Source organism: Boleophthalmus pectinirostris, unplaced genomic scaffold (genome assembly GCF_026225935.1).
Source record: "Boleophthalmus pectinirostris isolate CB_2022bp ecotype Guang Dong unplaced genomic scaffold, ASM2622593v1 HiC_scaffold_16, whole genome shotgun sequence".
NCBI lineage: Eukaryota > Metazoa > Chordata > Actinopteri > Gobiiformes > Gobiidae > Boleophthalmus > Boleophthalmus pectinirostris.
Window position 1 is genome coordinate 6,917,778 of NW_026571095.1, and position 25,074 is coordinate 6,942,851.

Below are 25,074 nucleotides of genomic sequence, written 5' to 3' on the forward strand. Positions count from 1 at the left end.
AAAATGGACCAAATTATACAAGAATTCTCAAAGTATAGAGATATATTGACCTTAACACAGAACACACTGTTCCACCTTGTGATGTCATGTACTAATACAGGGAGTACTCCACTGTGTTTTTTCAGCCATTGAATTTCTACTTAACTAACTATAAAATGTAAAAGGAGCTGTTCGCGCCACTTCATGACATCACAAGGTGGAACAGAGCATTTTGAGCTTTAGAGATGTAGACAGATTAATAATAAGATGTAGATAGATTAATAATAAAAGATTACTCTGTGTGGGGGAAAAAAAACAAAACACACAACTTCAGGCATGTTTGTTTTGTTTTTTTAAGTTCACAAGAGACAATTTTGTGTAACACAGGACCTATAAAGGTGCACTGTGTAACTTTTTGGTTGGGTCTCTGCTTGTTTCTATGGACTATGGACATTTGTCATGAAGTGAAGTGATAACCATCCCCCCGGAGAAACTGGATACTCCCAAAATGTTATCCAGCGATGGCTGGATACCACTAGCCGTCAAAAGACTAAAGCGATAAATGTGCTGAGGAGTTCTTACTTTGTTTCACAATGGACTTTGGTTTGGTGAGATATTAAATGCCAAGAAGTCCTGTAAATGTGTCAGTTGTTGTCATCTTTTTCCATTGGACGGGTACAAAGAGCTCTGTCAGATGGGAACAGGTTTTTTAGTAGACAGAATAGCCCCAAATATCACAGATGAGAGTTTAAAGGGTGAGGATAGAGCAGCTGGGACCTCTCTGGGTTACAGGCTATAGTCCAATACAACAAATACAAGAGGACAGAGGGATAGGTAGAAGCTATTCAAAAAGTAAAAAATATAATATCTAAGCAATTACGTCAATTAATGGTGAATTGTGTACTGTATTTTTCAAACTATATGGTGTAATTATTATAAGGCTTAATATCAATAATGTTGAATTCTCTCATCTATTTTCATACATAAGGTGCACCGGAGTATAAGGCACATTAAGCGAAACAACTGGACGACACTTGAGACAGATCCTTAGCCCAGGCATCCACCATCCATTGGCAGATCGTGGCGTAACTCGCCCGCCGTTGCCTCCCTGTCTTGGTGAATGTGGATTATGAATGGGAATGTGGGTGGATCATTTAAGTTTGTTTTTTTTATAAAATATACATTGAGTAATAATGTGTTTAATGCAGCTTTGTGCACATTTGCTTACATTTTACTGAAAAAAAACTTAAAACCACATGGCTAATTTGCATAAATTATAAACACTGAAAAAAACAGCTCGCTCCTTGTGTTCTTTCTGTGACGACGGCGACAAAGCGATGGCGGCAGTGTGCGCTGAGTCGACGCAGAACTATACTTCACCCTTGACTCCACGAGGCTCCTGACTAAAGCTGCTGTAATGCTTCGACACTCCATCAAGCGGTGAGGTTTTGTAGCTTACCAAAGCCGTACTAAAACATTTTGTACCACATAAAATTGCTTCAAGGTCAGTAAGCAAAATTAAAGTAAGTAAGTAAGTAAGTTTTTATTTATATAGCACTATTCACAGACATTTGTCACAAAGATGCTTTATTCAGTCACTCCACACCCAGTGGTGGTAAGCTACTATTGTAGCCACAGGTGCCCTGGGGCAGACTGACTGAAGCGCAGCTGTCATGCCAATCGGCGCCAACGATCCCTCTGACCACCACCATCACACACACACACACACACCACTTTATACTAGGCAATGTGGGTAAAGTGTTCTGCTTAAGGACACCAAATGATTTAAGTTCACCTTATAGTCCGAAAAATACGATAACTTTTCATGGTGGAGGGTGTGTCAAATGCGTTATTGCTTTGTGTGGAATGTTCCACAGTATGGTATTAAACCTTTATTATCAGCAGTCTTTTCTTGGAGGGACAAGACAAGAGAATTTGAGTACAATGAAAAAACAGATCACAGAGGCATTGCACTTTATTTATTCTTATTCGTGGATTCTGATGATATATCCAGTATATTACATGTTACAATTTATTTTATTATTTTTCAGATTTATTATTTTTAATTCAATGTGCAATTTTAATTCAGCTGCATTCCTACTGAGAATACTATATACGCTAATAAAAAAATACATAATTATTCACTGCTGTCAGTTTATAAATGCTTTGAACTAGTGCAGGGTTTGGCCGTAGCCTGTTGATGTGCACTTCCTGGACATATTCTGACCTCAAGAACTGCTTTTTAAAATATATCTTTTCTCCCCTCAGACAATTTTGCTGAAAACACATGGGTACAATTGCACATCTGGTACATTTTTTATTTTTATTTTTAAAGCTAAAAAAATAGCAATGAGTATATTTATTTACACAGCCATTTTTAAGTTAACATTAAATAAAACACAAACCAGTGAATTTGTCTTTTCTGTTCTGTAATGAATAAAATAAACCATCTTGAATCGACTATCTGAAACAGCATGTCTCTCTTCAGCGGCTTGTAGCATATCCACTTGAACGGGCGATTTCCCTGTACGCTAAAGTTAGTACATGAACGTTAAAATACCCCATTAAACCAGTGAAAAGAATCAAACAAGTTCATATTGGTTCTTCTGACCCGTAAACCTTACTCACCACAGGGATGTTGTGGCTGACCCCTTTCGGATTGTTGCACACGTATGTTTTATTCACATCGCATTCCAAGAAATACAAGGAGAATTCCCATGATGCTTTGCGCTCGGATTAGCATGCAGCGCCTATCTGCAGAGACGGGTTCAAGATTGGAACTTAAACGGTGTTCAATTGGATCTAATCGTAAACGCAGGAGTCGTGACGTGGTTTCGGGGGAAAGACGGGAAGCATGTGGGAGTCATTTTAAAATCAGAGGTTTTGATAAAGCTGGAGATTTAAGAAAGGTTAGCAGAGCATTTTTGTGGTCACTGATTTTTGCGTTGCGTCCAAGACGAGGAAATCTGAAGTCAAAAGATGAATTTTGTAATTTGTTGTAATCAAGAGGAGCCGCTCTGACAGACAGAGATCATATCAAAGCATGGAAATTGGAAGAAAGAAAAAAATACTATTACTTCTACCACTACTACTACTACTACTACAACTACTACTACTACCACCACCACCACTTTTACTACTACTACTACTACTACAACTATTACATCATCTACTACTACTACTACTACAACTATGACTATTACTACTACTACTACTACTTACAACTATGACTATTACTACTACTACTACTACTACTACTACTATTACAACTATGACTATTACTACTACCACCACCACCACTACTACTACTACAACTACTACATATACTACTACCACCACTACCACTTTTACTACTACTATTACTACTACTATTACAACAATTACAACTATGACTATTACTACTACTACTACCACCACCACTACTACTACTACTACTACTACTACTACTACTACTACTACTACTATTACAACTATGACTATTACTACTACTACTACTACTACTATTACAACTATGACTATTACTACTACTACTACTACTACTACTATTACAACTATGACTATTACTACTACTACTACTACTACTACTATTACAACTATGACTATTACTACTACCACCACCACCACTACTACTACTACAACTACTACATATACTACTACCACCACTACCACTTTTACTACTACTATTACTACTACTATTACAACAATTACAACTATGACTATTACTACTACTACTACCACCACCACCACCACCACCACCACTACTACTACTACTACTACTTCTATCACTACCACTACTACTACTACTACTACTACTACTACTACTACTACTATTACTACTACTACTACTTACTATTACTACTACTACTACTACTACTACTTCTATTACTACTACTACTATTGCTACTACTACTACTAGTCAGTGATTTTTTTGTGTTCATCCAAAAGAGAGAAATTTGAAGTCAAAAGATGAATTTTGTAATTTGTTGTAATCAAGAGGAGCCGCTCTGACAGATGAAGATCGTATCAGAGAATGGAAATTGGAAGCTTGGTTTCAAAAATGCTTTTATTTTAGTGATGTGATCAGTGTGATTTCCAGTTGTTTGAGACTGGCCCTGCTAGAATTATTTATAGAAGGAGTCAAGTCTAGATTTTTGTTGCTTAAATTTGACTGATTTCTGAAAATGTAATTGTTTTATCAGTTGAAAATGTAAAAATATAAAAAGAAACAGCAAACATCATTATTAAGACTTTTTTTCAAACTCTGGTGAGTTATAAGAGTCACAAGCATTTTTAATGGACCATAGGAGAAAACGGTTGGGGACGGCTGATCTGTGACATCTTTACAACAACAAGAAACAAGATTCTGGTTTCTGATTGAAAACAGGAATTTTTTTGATAAATGTTGTCTCTATTACAGGAGAATAAACATTACACAAACATGCTGGAATGGAAAGTAAATAATAATAATAAAAAAAAAAGCTCTTAAAAGTCTGTCTTCTTGCATTTATATATGTATATATATATCTATATATCTATATCTATCTATCTATCTATCTATATATCTATATATATCTATATATATATATCTATATATCTATATATATATATATATATATATATATATATATATACACACACACATACACACACACACGAGTAGAATAGGGGTCCCCAACCCCTGTTCTACTATGTTTTTAAAGTCCACACACCTTCACTCAAATCCTTTAGATCATGGGTCTCCAGCTTGTAGCTCTCCACCTCCTTCCAAGTAGCTCACCAAAGGATTTCTGAATTCTATGTTTTGTGCACAATAAGTAAAACTGGATCAATTACCATTGTAAATGTATCATTTTGATGCGTTACTTGGTGCACTAATAAATGGATAACGGTTTATGTTTTATAAGCATCTACCTGTTCCCCATCTAAGGCTCGCAGTGACTATTATATTGACTCAGTTTCTTTGTGACTACTGAAATTAGGAGCTCACTGTCATTTTCATTTTGTAAAGCAGCTCAATGGAGAAAACAGGAAAAACTATCACTTCATGACATCACAAGGTGGAAGAGGGCATTTTGAGCTTTGGATGATGTAGACTAATAATAAAGTGTTACTTAAACATGTGTGAAGGAAATAAACTCAGAGTATGTTTTTAGGGGGTAACAACATTCTAACACGGCTAAAAGCTCAGAACAGTCTGTTCTGTGTAATATAGGACTTTTAAATACACAACAGCAACAGCAAAAAATGCACACTTGTGACAAAGATGAATGGGTTTATACATGAGAGGAGCTGCATTTGGATCAGAGGAGAGGAGCTGCATTTGGATCAAGTCTATACTTCAGACTGAAATGTTTTGGACATGTCCAGAGGAGGGACAATGGACATATGGATGGTTAGAAGTGCCAAGAAACAGGAGGACTAGAGAAAACCCAAGAGGAGATGGATGGATGCAGTGAAGAGTGAGAAAAGAGGAAGAGTAGGTGGAGGGTAGAGTTAGGTTGAGTCTGACAATTTGCTCGACTGAACCAAGTAAAAGTAGTTCAGTCCTGGCGGCTGCATCACGGTGCATGTCAGTGTCTACATGAGAGTGTGGAGGGAGTGTACTTGAGGGCAGATGCACACTCAGAATGCACACAGATGAACAGTGTTACATCACATGACGCAAAACTGACTCTTTTGAGCTTTAAAGGTGCACTGTGTAACTTTTCAGGTTTCCATGGATATGTCATTGCTCTGGCCGGAAAGTTTCACAATATGATATTAAACAGCACTACCTTACATTTGTTCAATATTGGTCAAAAATATCTATAAAAACAGGCGTCCTGACTGTGAGCGGGGTTTCCTTTCCACAGATCTGACCTGTAACTCGGTTTGGTTTGATCTCCATGAAGATAGAAAAGAAAGGTTTAATACCACATGTGTGTAAAATCCCTCAGTCGTCAAGGTAGAAGGAGGAGAAATTCAATATGTCACTGGACAAACATTTATTTAGGTTGAAAACAGCTCATCCAAGCTGCTTCTTCACTTCAGAAATCCAAGCTGCGAAATGTATTCAACCTAAATAAACGTTTGTCTAGTTGACAAATTTAATTTCTCCTTTGCCATTTAATGCTGTACTGTGAAACATTCCAGGCAAAGGAAAAACATTTGATGGACCCCCCACCAGAAAAGTTACACAGTGCACCTTTAAGCCATGTTATAATGTTGTTACCTCATCACAAACATACCTGCAGTTGTGTTTTGTGTGTCTACATCTCCAAAGCTCAAAACGGTCTGTTCCACCTTGTGATGTCATGAACCGGTAGTTTTCTGGATTACAGCCAGGCTTTTTGTCATTTTGGTTCATACTGTGTGTAATTTGGGCGAAGTGTCTTGCTTAATATTTTGGGTTTCAGGCAAGTTATTTCCTTATTTAGGGGATTTTGTGAGGACCTTTCTCCTTTCAGAAGATACAATATTTTGATTTGGCTCATTTGAATTGTTATAACAGAGGCACATTGCAATGACAAATCAGGATGAACGTCCGTGACTATAATTCTTTGATCATTTTGATTTCAGCTGCGACCCCAAAATACGTTTATTCTTATTTTGTTCCCAAATCTCAGCAGCCACACCCTGTTCCACCCACCTTCAGTGTAAGAACAATACAAATTCATATGCCTAACCTCCAAAAAGACATTTCAGGACATTCACAGAGTTTAGAGACATCACATTGTGTTTATTTTTGCTTTTGTCTTGAAGTGGCTGAAGCTAAGTCTGTGGATTTTCCCCGGTCCAACAATATGTATTTTGTAATGCTCAGTTGTGGTCCAGCCTTGAAATGTGGCCTCTAAATTTTTAGACCTTTAATTTTTTTCCATCTATATTTATCTGCCCTGACCACTCGCTCTATTTTAGCTTCTTAAGACTGTAAACCTGTGGCTTATATTGTCTTACACACGTCCTTGCCTGCATAGATATAGGATTTGAACAAAATCTGTGCAATTTCAGGTTGTTTAAAGGTGAACTGTGTAACTTTTCTGGTGGAGGGTCCAGCTGATGCTTTTCTCTATGGAGATGTTATTGCTTTGTCTGAAATGTTTCCCAGTATGGCAATAAATCTTTATATCCTCATGGAAACCAAATCAGACCAAGTTACTGGTCAGATCTGTGGAGAGGCGACCGCGCTCACAGTCAGAATGTCTGTTTTTCTTGAGCTGTAAAACCTTGAGCTGTAAAACCACCTGTAATTGAATAAATGTACTATAGAGCTGCTGAAAGTCACACTGTTGAACATTCCAGGTAGAGCAATGATATTTCCATAAAACAAGCAGGTGACGAACCCTCAAAAAAAAACACCCTTCATGTGTTTGGTCTTGCCCCAGAACAGACATATTAAGCTTCTCTTGAGGTTAAAATACGTCCGTGTGTACTGTCTGCATTTAATTATAACGCGTTTTATTGTCTCAAGATCAGAAAATGCACTGTTAGCATTCTAGTTGTAGTGAGCATTACTGTGGCTGCAACACTTCGCGCTGGCCTCTTGAAGTAACACTATAAAGTAACTGCAGCGAACAATCAGGATGCTCTGAATGCATAAGGTAAGTGAGGAATAAATTTGAACCACTACAGCTTGTGTCAAATGACATACTTCTGTTTTTCACCTTTTTAAGAAAAATCAGGGACAATGCCTTTAACATAATAAAGGCGTTAAAACTTCAAAATAAAACAAAAAAAGGTAGAAAAGCTAGGCAATATTTTTAGTATGCAAAATTACCTCTTTTGAGCTTTAAGTCATGTTAGAACTACTAGAAATGTTAGAATGTCATCAAAAACAGACCTGGAGTTGTGTTTTGTTTCATTCACACGTTTCAGTAATCCTTTATTATTAATCTGTCTACATCTCCATCTCCCTCAAACCAGTATTGTTTGCCCTCATGTCTCCAGCTGAATTGGCTGAACTTTTTGCAGAACCTTGCATTATGATAGAGCCCTAATTGCTATTCCAAGCCTCATAAATGGTACAGTGGCTCTGTCAAAGTTGTGTTAAATGCACCAATGTGAATGAGTCACTGGATCAACACCTCTTTAACGCTTTAAAAATTGAATTGAAAGTGAAAAAAAATTTAGACACACCTGCTAAACATGCTCTGTTCCACCCTGTGATGTAATCTAGTGGTAGTTTTTAAGTAAACAGCAATCTTTTCCCATTAGTTCAGTGAAGATCAGTCTGAAATTATCCAATTGATTCTAATGAAGCATTTAAAGCATTTAAAAACACAGTGGAGCACGTCCGTGTTTTCAGTTTGAGAGAAGAACTAAATATGCAGTGTTTATGTGTTAAACATGTGTGATTGAAACAAAACACAATTCAGGTCTGTTTGTGATGCGGAAACAACATTAGAACACATCAGAAAACAGAGTAATATGGGCCCTTTAGACATCATTATTAGAGGTGTAACGGTACAAAAGTCACGGTTCGGCATCTACCTCGGTTTTGAGGTAACAGTTTGGTTCATTTTCAGTACAGTATGAGAACAAAATGCAAAACAATTAATTTTAACATTGTACAAACAGGAAAATAAAATAAATGCAAAGTGCTGCTTGGTAATAATTGATAGTTAAATCAAATATTCTCAAATAAGCAACAAATGTTTGAAATATTTTTAAAAATGAATTCCTTGTGAACAGTAAGCAAAACTTTTCAAAACATTAAGTGCAGCACTAACAGTTCCAGCATGAACTTTTACTCAATCTTCATATTTTTGCCCATCTTGTCTATATTGTTGGCAGTAAGTGCAGATTTGCTGCAGGTACAACATCCCCAGCGGTTGAAAATACACTTTCACCAGGATCAAAGGATGTGAGGACCGGAGCACGATGACATAATTTTGCGAGAGTTCACGTGGTTCGGAGGGACTTAGTCAAGGAGGGGGGCACCCAATCAATGATGAATTCCTCGTGAATATGAAAGCGCCGAGCCTTCTGTGTATCTGCACATGTAGTGGCTGAATGTAAACACACACAAAGCATGTGAATTCACTCGTACACAGCCCTGCACCAAACCGAACACCCTGTACCGAAATGGTTCGGCACAAATACATGTACCATTACACTCCTAATCATTGTGTAACTCCTAGTATGTTTTAGTCAAATGACTTGTCTGACCTGTCACATGCGTTTTAACGAGCACTAAATCATGTTCTGGTTATGTTTCAACATATTGTAGACTGGCAAAAGGCATTTATTATTTTTATTTTTTTGGATTACATTGTGGGTAGCTGGAGGGATGTGGCCTGGGTAAATTCTCCAAACCTTGCACAAAACGCTCACCCTTTAGAGCCTGTGGTCACGCCGTAGAATAACACCGAGATCGTTATAAAAGAGTGAATTTAGAGCCATGGGAAAATATAAGCGACCGCATTTGCATCATAGAATCTGGAGTGGTTTTGAAATTAGCCATAATGATGTGTTTTTAGCTGAGGTAGAAGAGGAAGAGAAATACAAAATGTGCTTGATACTTGGAAGTACTGCAACTTTACAGTATTATTTTTCAAGTTAAAGGTGCATTGTGTAACTTTTTGGTTGAGGGTCCACTACTGCATTGCTTTAAGCCTTTGTATGTTCGTGGAGACCAAACCGGACCGAGTTGCAGGTCAGATCTGTGGAGAGGCGACCCCGCTCACAGACAGAATGCCTGTTTTTCTAGGTATTTTTGACCATTACTACTATTAGTACAGCTACTACTAACTACTACAACTACTGCTACTACTACTATTATAGGTAAATGCATATAGAATATATTAACTACAATTCTCGTGCTACTGTAGGACTACTAGGCCTCCTATTAGCCTAATACTGCATGCTGCTAATGCTACTCTACTAGCTCTACTTGGCTGTTACTACTACTACTACTACTACTACTACTAATGCTACTCTACTAGCTCTACTTGGCTACTACTACTACTACTACTAATGCTACTAATGCTACTGCTACATACCTGACTACTGCTACTGCAACAACAACCACTAGGCCACATGTCGACTACTTCCACCACTCCTAATTACACTGCCATTCTTACGGCTATCATTACTATGAAATTACACAAAGAAAAAGTCTTCAGTTTCTGCTAGCTGGTGGTCTTTTTGTAACACAAACCTAGATTACAACTTGCGACTTCAAATGAAAGGCCTGCTACGACTTTCAGTTATTTTCAAAGATGGGAAAAATGTTCATGGGAATTATTGGGAATTTAACGGGGCATTAACGAAAATACATGGGAATAAACAGAATAAACTTGTCTGAATGTTGTCTCTCAAAAAGTGGTATAAGCAACAACCTGAAGTTATGCAAATACACTTAAAGCAGCACTGTGTAACTTTTTGGTGAAGGAAAATGTTTTATCAAAAGCAAGTAAATTTCCACAGCAAGAAGCAAGAGTAAGCCCTCCTCCAGGCCAAGAAAGAGTCAGGTTTGTGAAGATACAACCCACTCACGGTCATTTGTCAAGGTTTTTCAGTGCAATGAAACCCAAAATGAGAATATATGTTTTTATTTCTATCTGTCATTTAGTTAAAATATTACATCTGTGTTTTCAGAATCACAACTGAGAGAGAAACAGCATCAAAAAAGTAGTCATTACCAGATGTTACTTAGGGCGTGAAGAGGTGCACAGGCCAGTACCTATAAAGGATTAGATAGAAGATTAATAATAGTGGCAATGATCAGCCCTCGCATGCGTCTACACTGCTCTCCACAGACACGGTAACAACACGCCCACAAATGCCACGCCCACCACTGACCCTAATAATCCTATATTTAAACCTAACCCTAGTCATAATCCTAGCCATAGCCCCAAGCCTGACCCTTACCCTGATTCTTAACCTAACCCTGATACTGTGTTTATTTAACAAAATAAATAAATAAAAAATCCAAGATGGCCGCCTTCCGAAAACATGGGAATATTGGGAGGTTATACATTTTTAGAAAGCTCTCGACCTTCTCCACGTCACCGTGGGGTCATTGGTGAGTGACGGGCGCGTCTGCACCATCTCGTTGGGGTGCCCCCTGACCTACCATTGACTTCCATTCATTTAATAAATAAATATGGCCCAGGCCTTGGGCGTGGGTTACTGGGATACTGCAGTTCATGTCGGGGGCGACGGAGAGGACGAAGCTGCACCACGTTCTCTCTCATTTCCCCATGTGCTCACTGTTGCTCGTGCGTTCATCCTAGTGAAAGCAATAGTAATAATTAATAATAATAAGCTCTGGCGCATTGCTACGTCATGGTGAGGGTCCCTGGTCACTACGGGCGAGTCACATCGCACCATTTCACTTTCCAGCCACTAGGAGCATGGCTTTGCGATACTAATAGGCCCTTTGCCAGCCTCTTGCGCTTGGGCCAAATAATAAAATAATGCATGAGTTTTGTATAGCACTTTTCTGGGCACTCAAAGACACTTTACAGATCATTATTCATTCACTCCATACTCAGTGATGATAAGATACTATTGTAACCACAGCTGTCTGGGGCAGACTGACAGAAGCGAGGCTGCCAATCTGCGCCATTGGCCCCTCTGACCGCCACCATCACTCACACACACTCCACTTTCATACTAGGAAATGTGGGTGAAGTGCCTTGCCTAAGGACACAACAACAGTTTTTGTGACTGGCGCCCCCCTGTGGCACCTGATTTTCTCAGGTCAATCATCCAAGTCCTGACCAGGCCCGGCCCTGCTGAGCCTCTGAGATCTGACGGGATCAGGCTTTGACAGGATTAGATAGAAGAGACTCTAGTTGTGTCTCAGGTTGTATCAAATTCCCTCAAACTAATGCAGATTAGTCCTTCTGAGCACACAGGTTCAGTTCAATGAGTTCAAGCGTAACTAATGAATAAATTGACAACAAAGAACATAAACCATCACCAAACCAAGCAGAGCTGCAAGATTAATCCCAGGTGAATTGAAATCGCAGTTTGAATGATCGCAAATCATACATGTTTGAAGTAATTTTCTCCACAGACAACAAAATATTTTCTTAAAAAACTGCTAACCCTGAAGATTAAAACTGTACAAACATGTTCTGAGATGTGATTCTTGTATTTTGTCCGTCTTTTTTGTCAATTCTCCTGGACACTTTTAAAATGTGAACTTTGAACAGAATCTGATTATTAAAACATACATTGCAAATTTGATCACAGTTGGCATTGTCAGAAAAATCACATTATTATATTTTTACTATGTATCATTTTACAAGTTAACCCCAGTTAACCCCAGTTAACTTCAAGCACAAAACTTTCAAGATAATATGGCTTCAAAACACTTCAGGAATAACTGTTGTACTTCATAAGGTTAATGGGACCCCATTAATGTAAAGGGGCACTTATAATAATTGTATAAATGAGGTGAGGGGGTTATATTACCCATAGAAATAAGTTAAATTTTTCAAAAAGTAAAAAAAAAAAAAAAAAAAAAAAGATCTATAAAATGAGTGTGACTGATATTAAAGGTGCATTATGAAACTTCTGGTGGAGGGACCCCCGCCTCCCCGTCTCCGTGTTCTCCACAACATGAATCGCTTCTATCTTCTTGGCAAGAAGGTGATGCCACTAGACCATGTTTCAGGTCAGATCTGTGGAGAGGGAAGTTCCTGTTGTTCCCTCTTTATGTTTGATGTTTGAATCATTTAGTGATCTGTCCCGGGCCTCTTGGCAGTTAGCTGTAAGATTCTGTCCAGTGCTCAGACCACAAGCCTACATCACCCATCCTCCCACATGACAATTCTCCAAAAATATACAAAAGCATCATTACAGTGAAGGTGTATGAAGTTTGAAAACACAGTGGAGCACTTCCTGTATTACCACACGACATCACAAGGTGGAACAGAGTGTTTTCTGTTTGAGAGAAGAATTCAGCCTGTACACAGCAACTTGATAAACCTGATGAGATGTGCAGCAGTTTCATTAGCAGGATACATGCTGATTTTGTTGCGGTAGTGCTCTGAAGGGGTGGTAAATTAGCATGGGGAGCAAAGGGAGAGGAGGCCCAGAACATCAAAGACGAGACAGAAACTAATAAAACTGTTAATATAAATGTTAATCTGTCGTCTTATAAACTTTTTGACTTTTTGGTGGGGGGGGATTTATCGTGAATTTTCCACTTTACCTGCACTGCTACTTTTACTACTACCATTTGAGTACTATGTAAAGGACACGAGTAGTAGAAGTATCGCGTTTCTGTTAGTAGGTGGTCTTGTGGTCAGAGAAGCCATGGCCTAAGTGAACTGCAATCCCAGAATATGTGGTCAGCGTGTACTAAATACAGCCTCCATCTCTCCCAATCACTCAGCTCCTTCACTCCAGCCCTTTCATTTGTGACAAGCAAAAAAAAAAAAATGAAAACACTATAAGCCAAACTTCACTGCTCCTATGTTCCGTTGTAACGTTTGATTACAGGAATGGGAATATAATAGTCCCGGTGCAAAGCTGGGGGATAGCTGGAGTGTTATCCCAAGCTAGCTATTAGCGGTCGCGAGCTAGCATGTGTTTTCAATAAGACAATAGGTATGCCAAAACCAAAACGCGGAAGCTAAAGCCAGGAACTCTGCGGAGAATATGGAACTCGCTGGAGCGCCGCTTTAGCACTGCCATCTTGACAGTTAAAGGTCCTATACTTGTGAGGTTTAAGTCATGTTATAAAGCAGTTTCCTCTTCAAAAACAGAGCTGGAGTTGTGTTTTGTTTCAATCACACATGTTTACATCTTCAAAGCTCAAAATGCTGTGTTGCTCTGTAGTTTTCCAGTGAACAGCTCCTTTTACCTTTAGTTTAGATCAGATTGCCAATTCCAGGGCTATAATCATCCAAATGATTCCAATGAAGGTGTATGCAGTTTAAAAACACAGTGGAGCACTTCCTGAATTACCACAGCACAAAGTGGAACAGTGTTTCTGCTTGAAAGAACTCAGTCTAAATGTGCAGAGTTTGTGTGTTAAACATGTGAATGAAACAAAACACAGCTCCAGTTGTGTTTGTGATGAGGAAATAACATTATAAGATAAATCAGAAAACAGCGTAACATGGGCCCTTTAAATGACTGTAGATACCACAGTGTTGTGCTTTTGAACTGGGAGATTTTCTTTGAAAGCGCTGGGGTGGGAATAGGCTCTACTCACTCTTATGTCACAAACAAGGAAGACCTTTGGAAAGATGTGATGACAACTTCCTTTGGGCTCTGTTCATGGTGGAAGTCTGACAAAACTTAGGAAAAATTAGAAAATGTCCCAGTTTTCTTCATCTCCATGTTATTGTAGTGTTCTGTTATGTTCAGCTAATCAACAATTCCAACCATACTTCAGTTTTCATCATTTCCCCACTGACACACAGCTCTGAGTGCACTGGGTACATGTGATTAGAAGAGATGAGGGCTGAGGGAACAGCACATACATCTGCAGTCTTCATTTTACCACTGATCACATTTACTTCAGTGGTTTTGATCACAGTCAGTCGGCGAGTCCAGTGTCAGGAACTACACCGCAACTTTCACCGAATGTTTCCAAACGTCTTCCTGGTTTTTGATGTCAGCGTGAATAGAGACTGTTCTTCAGAGGATTTGATTTGGGGGGTTGGAGGTGGTAAATATGCAAAGATAAAGATACTAAATTGGTAAGGAAAATAGCAATGAGGGTAAAGAAAACATAATGAGCGATATATTGTGCCATTTTCTGACCCATGTTATAATGTTGTTTTCTCATCACTAACCTGGAGTTGTTTCATTTACACATGTTTAAAACACAAACCCTGCATATTTACATTCAGTTCTTCTGAGCTTTCACATGAGGCATGGCATGTTCATGAGGAAAACTTGGTCTCCTCAATCTGCAGGTTAAGGCACTGGCAACCCAGGAACAGTTGTTGTTGTAATACCATGTAAGAGTTGAAGTACCTGAATCCTCATTGGCACAATGAATTAATAAATAGGCCTAGTTTTATCAGTGAGGTTACATTTTTACATGCCTTGGTTGGTCTGTTAATTTGAATATTTGGAAAAGGCTAAGTAACCTGATTTCATTTTATTTATTTATTTATTTCACTGTATTTTTCCAACTTTTTTTTCAGATAATACTAAAGATATCTGTCATGAGGGAGTAAAAACTATTACCTTTTGATACAAAACACAACATGATCGCAGCCTTGAGGTTAACTGGATTTCTTTTAGTTTGGAAATGATTTTCCTATTGATCTGAGGCTTGAAACAATAGTAGAAAAGAGCACGATGTCCCCTGCCTCTCTGTACAATGAACTGTGGCAAATGGCTTCAATAATAGCTTTAAAGAGAGGTCCTCGGGGAGACGTTTGCGCTAGCGGCTCAGAGACACTGCTATAAATTCTGTGCCCTTTTGTGACAAGTAAATCCCTCTTGGTAGATGAGTCAGTATATCTCTCCTTTTACTACATCCCATAGTCATTTTGTTGAAGGTAGCAGCATTAGCTTTTGTCAAATTGGTTTACACAGTGAGGAAAGTCTCAGAGAAATTTTTGTTATGTACATTCACTTTTTTTGTTTTGTTTTGATTAGTTTATTTTCTAAACTTTTGAAACAGGAAAAGTTAATGCAAGGGATAACACTGTATTATATATATTTTCTGTTGCTTGCTTATTTCCATGGAGTTGTTATTGCTTTGGTTGGAATGTTCCACAGTATGGCATGAAAGGACACACTTTTTGAGACTGTGTTATACATTGTTCCCTCATCAAAGCATACCTGGCCTTTTATTTAGCTTTATTTATGCTTGTTCGATTAATCCTGTTGTGTAAATTCATTGACTCTAAAATACATGCAATTTTGAATTTCCAAGGATTGTCACAGATAAAAGTCTAGTAGTCCTGTGCTTTTTTTAAGTCTGTAAATTAAAATCTGAGCAGTTCTACTGTCCATTAAGACTGCATGCTTGTGTTGTGCATGTCAGAAAAGATTCCTGATTATAGTTGTGTGTTTTTTCAAAAGTAGTTCCCAGTACAGGGAGGGCATCTGTAGAAAAGAAGGTCTATTATCTGAAAATAGCCATTATTTTAAATTCTGAAACATGAGAAGCCAAAGTGAAGGTACTTAAGAGCCTAAATGCCTATAATAATATTTTAAAAATGCATAATATTTGTTCTTTAAGGTTATCTGTCCCTTTGGAGACTAGGAGGTGATGCCAGTAGGCCAGGCACAAGTCAGATCCGTGAAGAGGGGAACCTGCTTAGGGAAACAATGCATGGTTTTCATTGTATCTAATGTCAATCTCCCTAAATGAATAAATGCAAAGAAGATAATGCCATATGCCAGGGCAAACTATAACATCTCCATGGAGACAAACAGGCCGCAGAAAAACTCCATAGTGCACCTTTAACAGAAATTCATATGCATCCATTCACTTTTAACACCAACCGTATGCACTGGGCAGAGCTGACGAACTGCCCACCATCCAGAGGAGGAGAGGTTATTGTAAAGAAGAGTCACATAGAGAAATAGAGCCGCTGAGTTATTGTTGTATCCCTGAGCAAGGCACTTCAAACTGCCAAATAACAAAATGTGTGTGTGTGAATGTGACTATATGAGATGGTAACTGTAGAGTCAAGGCAGCCCAGAGACAGCGTTGGATTTCTAGGGTGATTAATAAAGCCAATGGGAGTGTTTATTAAATCACTGTATATAATGAGTTTGAGTCCCAGTGATGCTTAAAATTGATCTGTCAACCTGAATGTGTCTGTGTGACAAACACTAATTTTATTACATTATTATATTTTTTTCTTACCTCCATACATTAAAGCTGGGGCATTTAACTTTATTCTTGCAAATGAACAAATTTCAGTTAACTCAATTACACATTGACAAAATGTGACCACTTCAAGTTGTTTATTAGATCTTGTAATAAAGTGTTTTATCTTTCACAAAGTTAAAATAAAGTAAACAATAAAGGCAAAAGGAGAAGTTCAATTTGTCAGTTGGACAAACGTTTATTTCAGTCAAATATGTTTCGTAGCTCATCCAAGTATTTATAGATTGTGCACGACCGGAGATGTGTGAACTGAATTGCCCTTAGGGATTAATAAAGTTGTTGATTGACTGATTGAAGCTGCTTCTTCAGTTCTGGTCAGACACTGCCTTATATCTGCCTGCAGGGGGAGCTAACTACACTGAAACTACTCTGAAACTAACACCCTACTTGTTCACAATTCTGTTTGTTAGCTAGGCCTGAACATGCAGTGTGGGGTCATATCAGCATAATCCAATAATTTATATATGGAACAATTGAACAGAGTGCCTTGGCCTCTTATCCAGGAATTCCACCCACACATTGGTATCGATATGTGGATAAGAACTTTTCTAAAATCAGAACTCAAGATTTGGAACGTTTTACTGCTCATATTAACACTGTAGATCTGAACATCAAATTCATGCCAAGGAGAACACATTAGCTTTCTTAGATTGTGCAGTAACAATAGGAGAAGACCGGCGACTCCAGGTGGAGGCCTTCAGGAAGCTCTCACGGACCAATAGAATGATTCTGCTAATATGACCCCACACTCAGGTTCAAGTGCAAGTTCAATAGGCCTAGCTAACTAACAGGTAAGGTAGGTGTGTTAGTTTCAGAGGAGTTTCAGTGTAGTTAGCTCCTCCCTTCAGGCAGATATAAGGAAGTGTCTACCAGCGTCTGACCAAAACTGAAGAAGCAGCTTGGATGAACTGAGAAATGTTGCCATAGATTCTACCTGGACGACTGAAGGATTTTACACACGTAAACGATAAAGCTAACAACAATTACCATGCAAAGCTCTCACTTCCTGATTATCGGACACTATGCTTTATAGTTAGATGCAGACCACATGCAGCTGGGACAAGAACATGGACTGTATATATAAAGGGACATGGCTAACCCATTAGCTTCCGTGTTCTAAATATGAAGTGAGCAGTGGGTGCATTTCTGACTCTAAAGATTCTGGTTCGAATTCACTTTCTATTAAAAAACTGTCGTCACTCTCTTTGGAACTGCTGCTGTCAGATTTGTCATTTTGGTCTTAAAGTGTTCGTATTGATCCACGCTATATGATCCTGCTGTTTTTATTTGTTGTCTATAAATCAAGGTATGAACATTTATAACCTACCAACCAGGCGTCTTCTTTCCCTGAGGTCACTACTTCTTTGTACAGTCTATGGAAACAAGAGATTTTGCTCAAATACTTGGGGAAATAAGGTACAGGGCCTTTAAATAAATTGAAAATGAAGTACGGCAGCTTTAAAGGCCCTGCTAATGCCAACATAAACTCTGAACACAATACACAGCTGGCTTGTTCTTTTCGTTCATCTTTGAGTGCATTACCTTTAAGAGCGGAGCCGTTTAGTGTACAGGGACTGCTTGCTGAACACTATTTACCATCTGACTTCCAGCAGAATCTTTTACTTTGCACTTTTACAACAATCCAGCCATCTGTAGCTTTCAACAAAATAGAATATGAGTAAACTTTGGAGGTACCTGGGAGACGTATACCGATAAACAAGGGAGGTGTAATGAATAGTTTTATGAATGAATAAATTGGCACTTAAATTGCAGCAGGTAGAGCTGTCAACACGATCACAGAGAAGATGAGTTGTATTTGGAACTAGTACAACTTTTCTTTTCGGATTAAACTAAACACAGACTGCAAAAATAGTTGAAATATTTTACAGATTTTAACAGCAAATGAAGTAACAACAAAGGAACACTTAAAATGTCTTCATACATCGTGTGACATACTTACACTCATAAATAAATCCAGAATTATTGTTTCTTGAAGCAGTAGTTCTAAATAATAATAAGTAACTTAAGTTGAAGTAGTAGCAGTAAGTATTATAGTTTTAAAAGGCGAGACCTGGCAAAATATCTGTGATGGTGAAAAAGCACGTGTGTGGTGAAAAGGAGAAAGATGGGGAGGCTGAGCAGGCTTGTGCTGCTGGGGTGGAGATGCAAAGCAGGACGGCATGGAAGCTTCTTCTTTTATTTCATTATTTATTTATTACACCAAACTGTCTCTTGTGAGCTTTTTAGCCATGTTGTAATGTTGTTTTGTTTTTCACGCATGTTTGAGTAATCCTAAGTCTGTACATTTACAAAGCTCAGAATGCTCTGTTCCATCTTGTGATGTCATGCAGTGTTTTCACAGTTTTCAACAGCTCCTTTTACTTTTAGTTCAGTAGAGATTGGCAATTCCAGGGTTTAAAATGATCTTAAAAATCTTAATAATTCTAGTGAAGGTGTATGGAGTTTACAAGCACAGCTCTTCCCGTATTACCCCATGACATCACAACGTGGAGCCGTGTTTTCCGTTTGAGAGAAGAACCAAAGGAGGTTTTGTTGGTTAAACGTGTGAATGACACAACATCCAACTTCAGGTCTGTCTGTGATGAGGAACCAGCATTATAACATTGATCAGAAAACAGCGTATTTTGAGCCCTTTAAGAATGACTTTATCTCGACTCTTAACCCTATTGTAAACACGGACTTCCTGATTGCATTTCCATCATTTCTTTTTGATCTAAAATGGAAACAAAACTTGGAATTTGAAGATTGGTTAATTTTGATTGGAGAGAGCTTGTTTTTTGTGTGTGTGCAGATGGCTATTGTTCACCGGAATGGGACGGAATTGTGTGCTGGCCAGAGGGTTCCCCGGGACGGCTGGTCTCTATCCGGTGTCCTGAGTACATCTACGACTTCAACCATAAAGGTGAGTCCAAGAAACCAGCTGTCTGTTTCTCTTCTTTTTTACAATTAAATTAAATCTAACTAGAGTCCCGTGGGTTTTCATTAGGAAACATGCTTTGCTCATGTGTGTACAAATGACCAGTGTGGAGAAAGACAGTGGGAACATGATTCTATGTGCTCTTGAAATGTTGAATTATTAATACAACATTTTAATAAAACAAGGTCTTTGGGAAAATATAATTGTTAAAAAATACACAATAAATATTAATCAACTTGTGGAAAAATGTGTCCTTTTTTTCCTTGTAAAATTTGTAGAAATACAAATGTTTTCATGCTTTTTGGGGGCATTCATTTAATTTACATCAACCAAAATGATCGCTTGTTTGCTTCAATTAACCCATTTTTTAAAGCAACACTGTGCAACTTTCTGTAGGTGTCATATCACCTGCATGATCAGAATCTTGATTAAAAGTTACCTATCACCTTCATATACTGATGTGGACTAAGTGACATGTAAGTGTGACGTCAGCTATAGCATTTGGCTTAAGCCAAATGAATCTCATCAAGGCTAGCAGGTATAGGGGCCAATCTGGAGCAAAGTTCCATATTTGGAATTCTGATTCGGGGTAAGAAGGCAGCTAGTTATTAATGTTTATATGTTGATTTACAGACAAAGAGAGCCAAATAAAAACCTCAGAATTATGTAAAGGAGGTTAATACAAACATTTTAAGATCAAAATGGTGAGCCTGACAGCAGTAGTTACAGAGAGAGAGGTGACGGTTTTTCAGTAGAAAGTGAACTGGAGCAAGAAGTACGCCCATGCTCACATCCTGTTTGGAATGTGGCAGTCAGTGGGTTAGCCGGGTCCATTTATGTCCAGTCTATGATGACTGTACATACATTTAGTCCAGTTTTAATAAAGTATTGTAATTGTAGTAATATTCTACTATGGTAAATTTTCAGGACACGCGTACCGGCGGTGTGACAACAATGGGACGTGGGAGCTGACCTCGACCAACAACAAAACCTGGGCCAATTACAGCGAATGTGCCAAGTTCCTGTATAACCAGAGTCACAACAAGGTACAGTCAACAGAATGGAGTCAACACTAATCAAACAGCAACAGAGATAATTTAAAGGTGCACTGTGTTTAACCTTCTTGTCTCCATGGAGATGTGTCAAGAATGTTCCACAGTATGGCCATAAACTTAAGACTCTCCATGGAGACTTGCAAGCCAAATTACAATTTAGATTTGTAGAGAGGCCCACTCACAGTAAGAATGGATGTTTTTTTAAGATATTTTTGAGCAGTAAACAGCACCTGTAGCTCAATAAATGCAAGACAGATTAGTGTAATGCCATACTGTGGACAATTTAAACCAAAGCATTAATGTCTCCATGGAAACAAACAGGTTGCAGATCCTCTCCAGAAAAGTTACACAATTCACAATTAATATTTAATTTTCTACTAAAGAATGTCAACAAATTCTCTTGTTACAACTCTAATATGTGCCTCCCAGTCGAAATCCCAATGGAGCACTAGTATTATATGTGAAAAACAGTGCCTCGCTTGATGGAGGCTTAAAAAAATAAGGCCAGCTGGTGTAAATAAATTTTCCCCATGGTTTGTTTAAACTATACTTAAAAGGAGTTTAAATTGTCCTTGAACATCATAGCTAGTATTTACTTAAAGGGACACTATATCTCTTCCGGTGGACAGTCTGCCACCTGGCTGCCTTCAGATGTTATTGTTTGGAATGTTCCACAGTTTGTGACTCAAATCATTGGTCTCCAAGGAGCAATCTGTCCTTGTGTCTTTAAAGCTCCTATATTACACAAAATTGTAATGCTGTAACTTCATGAAAAATTTTATTTTATTTTTTTTACAATAGCTTCAGAAAATGGCATTTGTGGATTTCTGGATATACATTTTAGAATGTGAACTCAACCTAAATGAAGTATGAGCCCAGGTTCCTGGTTTAAAAGGCTTATAGTTGTAAAGGCAATATGAACATGCACAAAAAGAAATATAGCTCAGTAGTTAACTACTGTACTGCATGTATGTGAAGATTTGTCTAAAGTAAAGAAGGAATAACAAAATGGCGGCTTATTTTTGTATAATTTTGTTTGGCATATTTTTTACATGTTCATAGTGATTTTGTGAAATGCTCCCTTTTACCTTTTGTTCAGTAGAGATGGGCAATGCCAGGGCTGAAATGATCCAAATGATTCTAATGAAGGTGTGTGGAGTTTAAAAACACAGTTGAGTACATGACATCACAAGGTGGAACAGAGAGAAGAACGCCGCCTAAATATGCAAGGCTTGCATGTTAAATGTGTCAACAACTCCAGGTGTGTTTGTCATGAGGAAACAACATTATAACATACAGTAGATCAGAAAATAGACACTTTACGCACCTTTCCTCTACTGTCCATGCCCATATCTCATAGCAAGAAAGTTGCGAGTTCAATGCACCTGTGCCATCTTTCTGTGTAGTTTGCATGTTTGCATCTTTATAATTTGATGTTTTTGTTCTTACACCTGGTAATATAAAATGACGGCAGGGCTTAAACAAGGAAGTGCCTGCAAGGACCTTTACACTGTTTTACCAACTTTATTTATCCCCCTGAACAGTGCAGTAAATGAGTTAAACGTGCATTGTGTAAGTTTTCAGGTGGTCTGTCAAAAGCTTTTCTCCATGGAGATGTTTTTGCATTGTTTGGAATGTTTCACATTATGTCATTACCTTAATCATCTTCATGGAAACCAAACGAGACCAAATTACAGGTCAGATCTGTGGAGATGCAGCTCACAGTAAGAATCCCTGTTTTTCTAGGTATTTTTGAGCTATAAAACCACCTGTAATTGAATCAATGTAAGGTAGAGCTGTTTAATGTCACACTGTGGAACATTCCAGGCAGAGCAGTGACATCTCCAGAAAAACAAGCAGGTGACGGACCCTGAACCAAAAAGACATAGAAAAGCAGAGCACAACATCCAGGCAATTTTGGGTTTTGTCACAAGGGTTTGGTGAGGTAAGACTTGGAGGTTGGGAGGAGAAGTCTTTTAAGATATAAAAGATATGATATAAAACAGCTCTCAAAATTGTTCTAACAGTTTCGAAACCGCTCCAACCCGGGCAGAGATCCTGTGTGTCTGGCAGTCAGGATAATTGGCCACTTTAAACCACCTCATCTTTCATTGTATCCCAAAAGATGCATTCAAATGTTGCGGGCCATTTCGTCATCACTATAAACTGACTTGTACGGAATTGCATGTGTGTGTCTTATTTTTTATTTTTTTAGTTATATAATCTTTCAAAGTCAAGTTACCTTCAGCACCTGCCACTTTGTTTTTTTTATAAATGTAGTCTGTGATTGAAACTGTTTTTTTTCTGGTGCAGCACATCAAATTAGCTGCTTCATACTTGTTGTAATTAACGCATTCATTCGAGATTTTATGCCAGATGCCCTTCCCGCGTGCTGCCTGGCACGTGGACTATAGGCGAGATTCATTGTTGACAAAAGTGCGCGTTGCATGCTGGGAATTATTTTGGTCGCCGGCAAGAAACACTAATTCAACATGACGCACGGTGCGAGAAAGCACGTAAAGGGTACTGATCCCGGTTATTTATCCACTCTAACGGTAGAGGACCCAGGACCATTTGACCAGAAATTGATCATAAGCATCGAGTGACAACAAATCACCCTTTTCAACCCCTACAAAAGGTGGACCAAACCAAATTTCTGGTCAGAATCGCCAACTACCTGAACAAATATTCACTTTTGCGATATCCACAATGACTTGGTGGAAACTCCTGGGCCATTCACAGCAGAAAAGATGAAAACCTTCAAGAGTCTCGATGTGTTGTTGAACTTGTTGGAGTCCACAGTTTGCTCGGATCTTCTACGTTTGCTCTGCGAATGTTTGAAAGTCATTTAATTCGCCGTTAGCGGTTCTTTTCACTCAAAATACGAAAAAGACATTTTCCTTCTTCCGTGCTTCTATTTGTGCATCCGATAATGCAGCAGGAATTGACCGTTATCGGGGATAAATACGTGAGCTTACACACTGTGTTTGACTGCTACCGTGTTTCTTGCCTCCGACCAAAATATTTCCCAGCATGCAACGCGGGCTTTTAATAACAATGACGTCAGCTGAAACTCGCCTATACAATGGGAATGAAGTTACGACTGTTATTAGGCCAACGTGTTTGCATGGATACATAAGAAAAAATGCTGGTTAGTTTTGTTTTTCTTTCTAATCTTCAAATAATCAGGAAATGCGCAGTTAGCATCCTTGTTGTTGTTAACTTTACAGTAAAACTCCGCTCTGGCCTCTTTGAGCAGAGTGCTTATAAACTCAATGTGGTGTCTAACTAGGACGCTCAGAATGGATAACTGGGGATTAACTTTGGACCACTGCAAACTGTTAAAAATGAAACAATTTTAATGTTTTTCAGACTGTAAAAATCAGGTACAGCACCTTTAAAATATTTGACATGTGGATGAAAGCAGATGGTAAAAATATAGTTGGCCTCCTAACATTTGCATTTAGTCTACATTCACTCTGTCAAGTTAATTAATATTGACTATTGAAACGCATGCAATCTATACAAAATAGATTTAAACATATTTTCAGGAGCTGGTGATCAATACATGCATTCATTAAACCTAAACATTATTGATCCACAAGGGAAATGATTTGGACACAGCAGCTCACACATCACAATATAATCTAATAACAAAGTGATTGACAGGACATAGGGTTATCTGTTCCATAAGGGTGAGTTGTTGTACAGTTGTAGGGAGTATTATCTGTTCCATAAGGGTGAGTTGTTGTACAGTTGTAGGGAGTATTATCTGTTCCATAAGGGTGAGTTGTTGTACAGTTGTAGGGAGTATTATCTGTTACATAAGGGTGAGTTGTTGTACAGTTGCAGGGAGTATTATCTGTTCCATAAGGGTGAGTTGTTGTACAGTTGTAGGGAGTATTATCTGTTCCATAAGGGTGAGTTGTTGTACAGTTGTAGGGAGTATTATCTGTTACATAAGGCTGAGTTGTTGTACAGTTGTAGGGAGTATTATCTGTTACATAAGGGTGAGTTGTTGTACAGTTGTAGGGAGTATTATCTGTTACATAAGGATGAGTTGTTGTACAGTTGTAGGGAGTATTATCTGTTACATAAGGGTGAGTTGTTGTACAGTTGTAGGGAGTATTATCTGTGTTACTGGAGTATTAGTTGTTGTACAGTTGTGTACAGGAGTATTATCTGTTACATAAGGTGAGTTGTTGTACAGTTGTAGGGAGTATTATCTGTTACATAAGGGTGAGTTGTTGTACAGTTGTAGGGAGTATTATCTGTTACATAAGGCTGAGTTGTTGTAC

General features: G+C 38.3%; 1 protein-coding gene across 1 annotated transcript in view; it reads left to right on the plus strand.

Moving 5' to 3' along the window:
- Positions 1–25,074, plus strand: part of pth1r (parathyroid hormone 1 receptor) — a 249,073-nt gene that overhangs the window by 129,738 nt on the left and 94,261 nt on the right. Inside the window, exons 3-4 of the mRNA XM_020923024.2 lie at positions 19,596–19,706; positions 20,649–20,767. Of these exons, the coding sequence (XP_020778683.1) occupies positions 19,596–19,706; positions 20,649–20,767 (230 nt within the window). The remainder of the gene's footprint in view (positions 1–19,595; positions 19,707–20,648; positions 20,768–25,074) is intronic.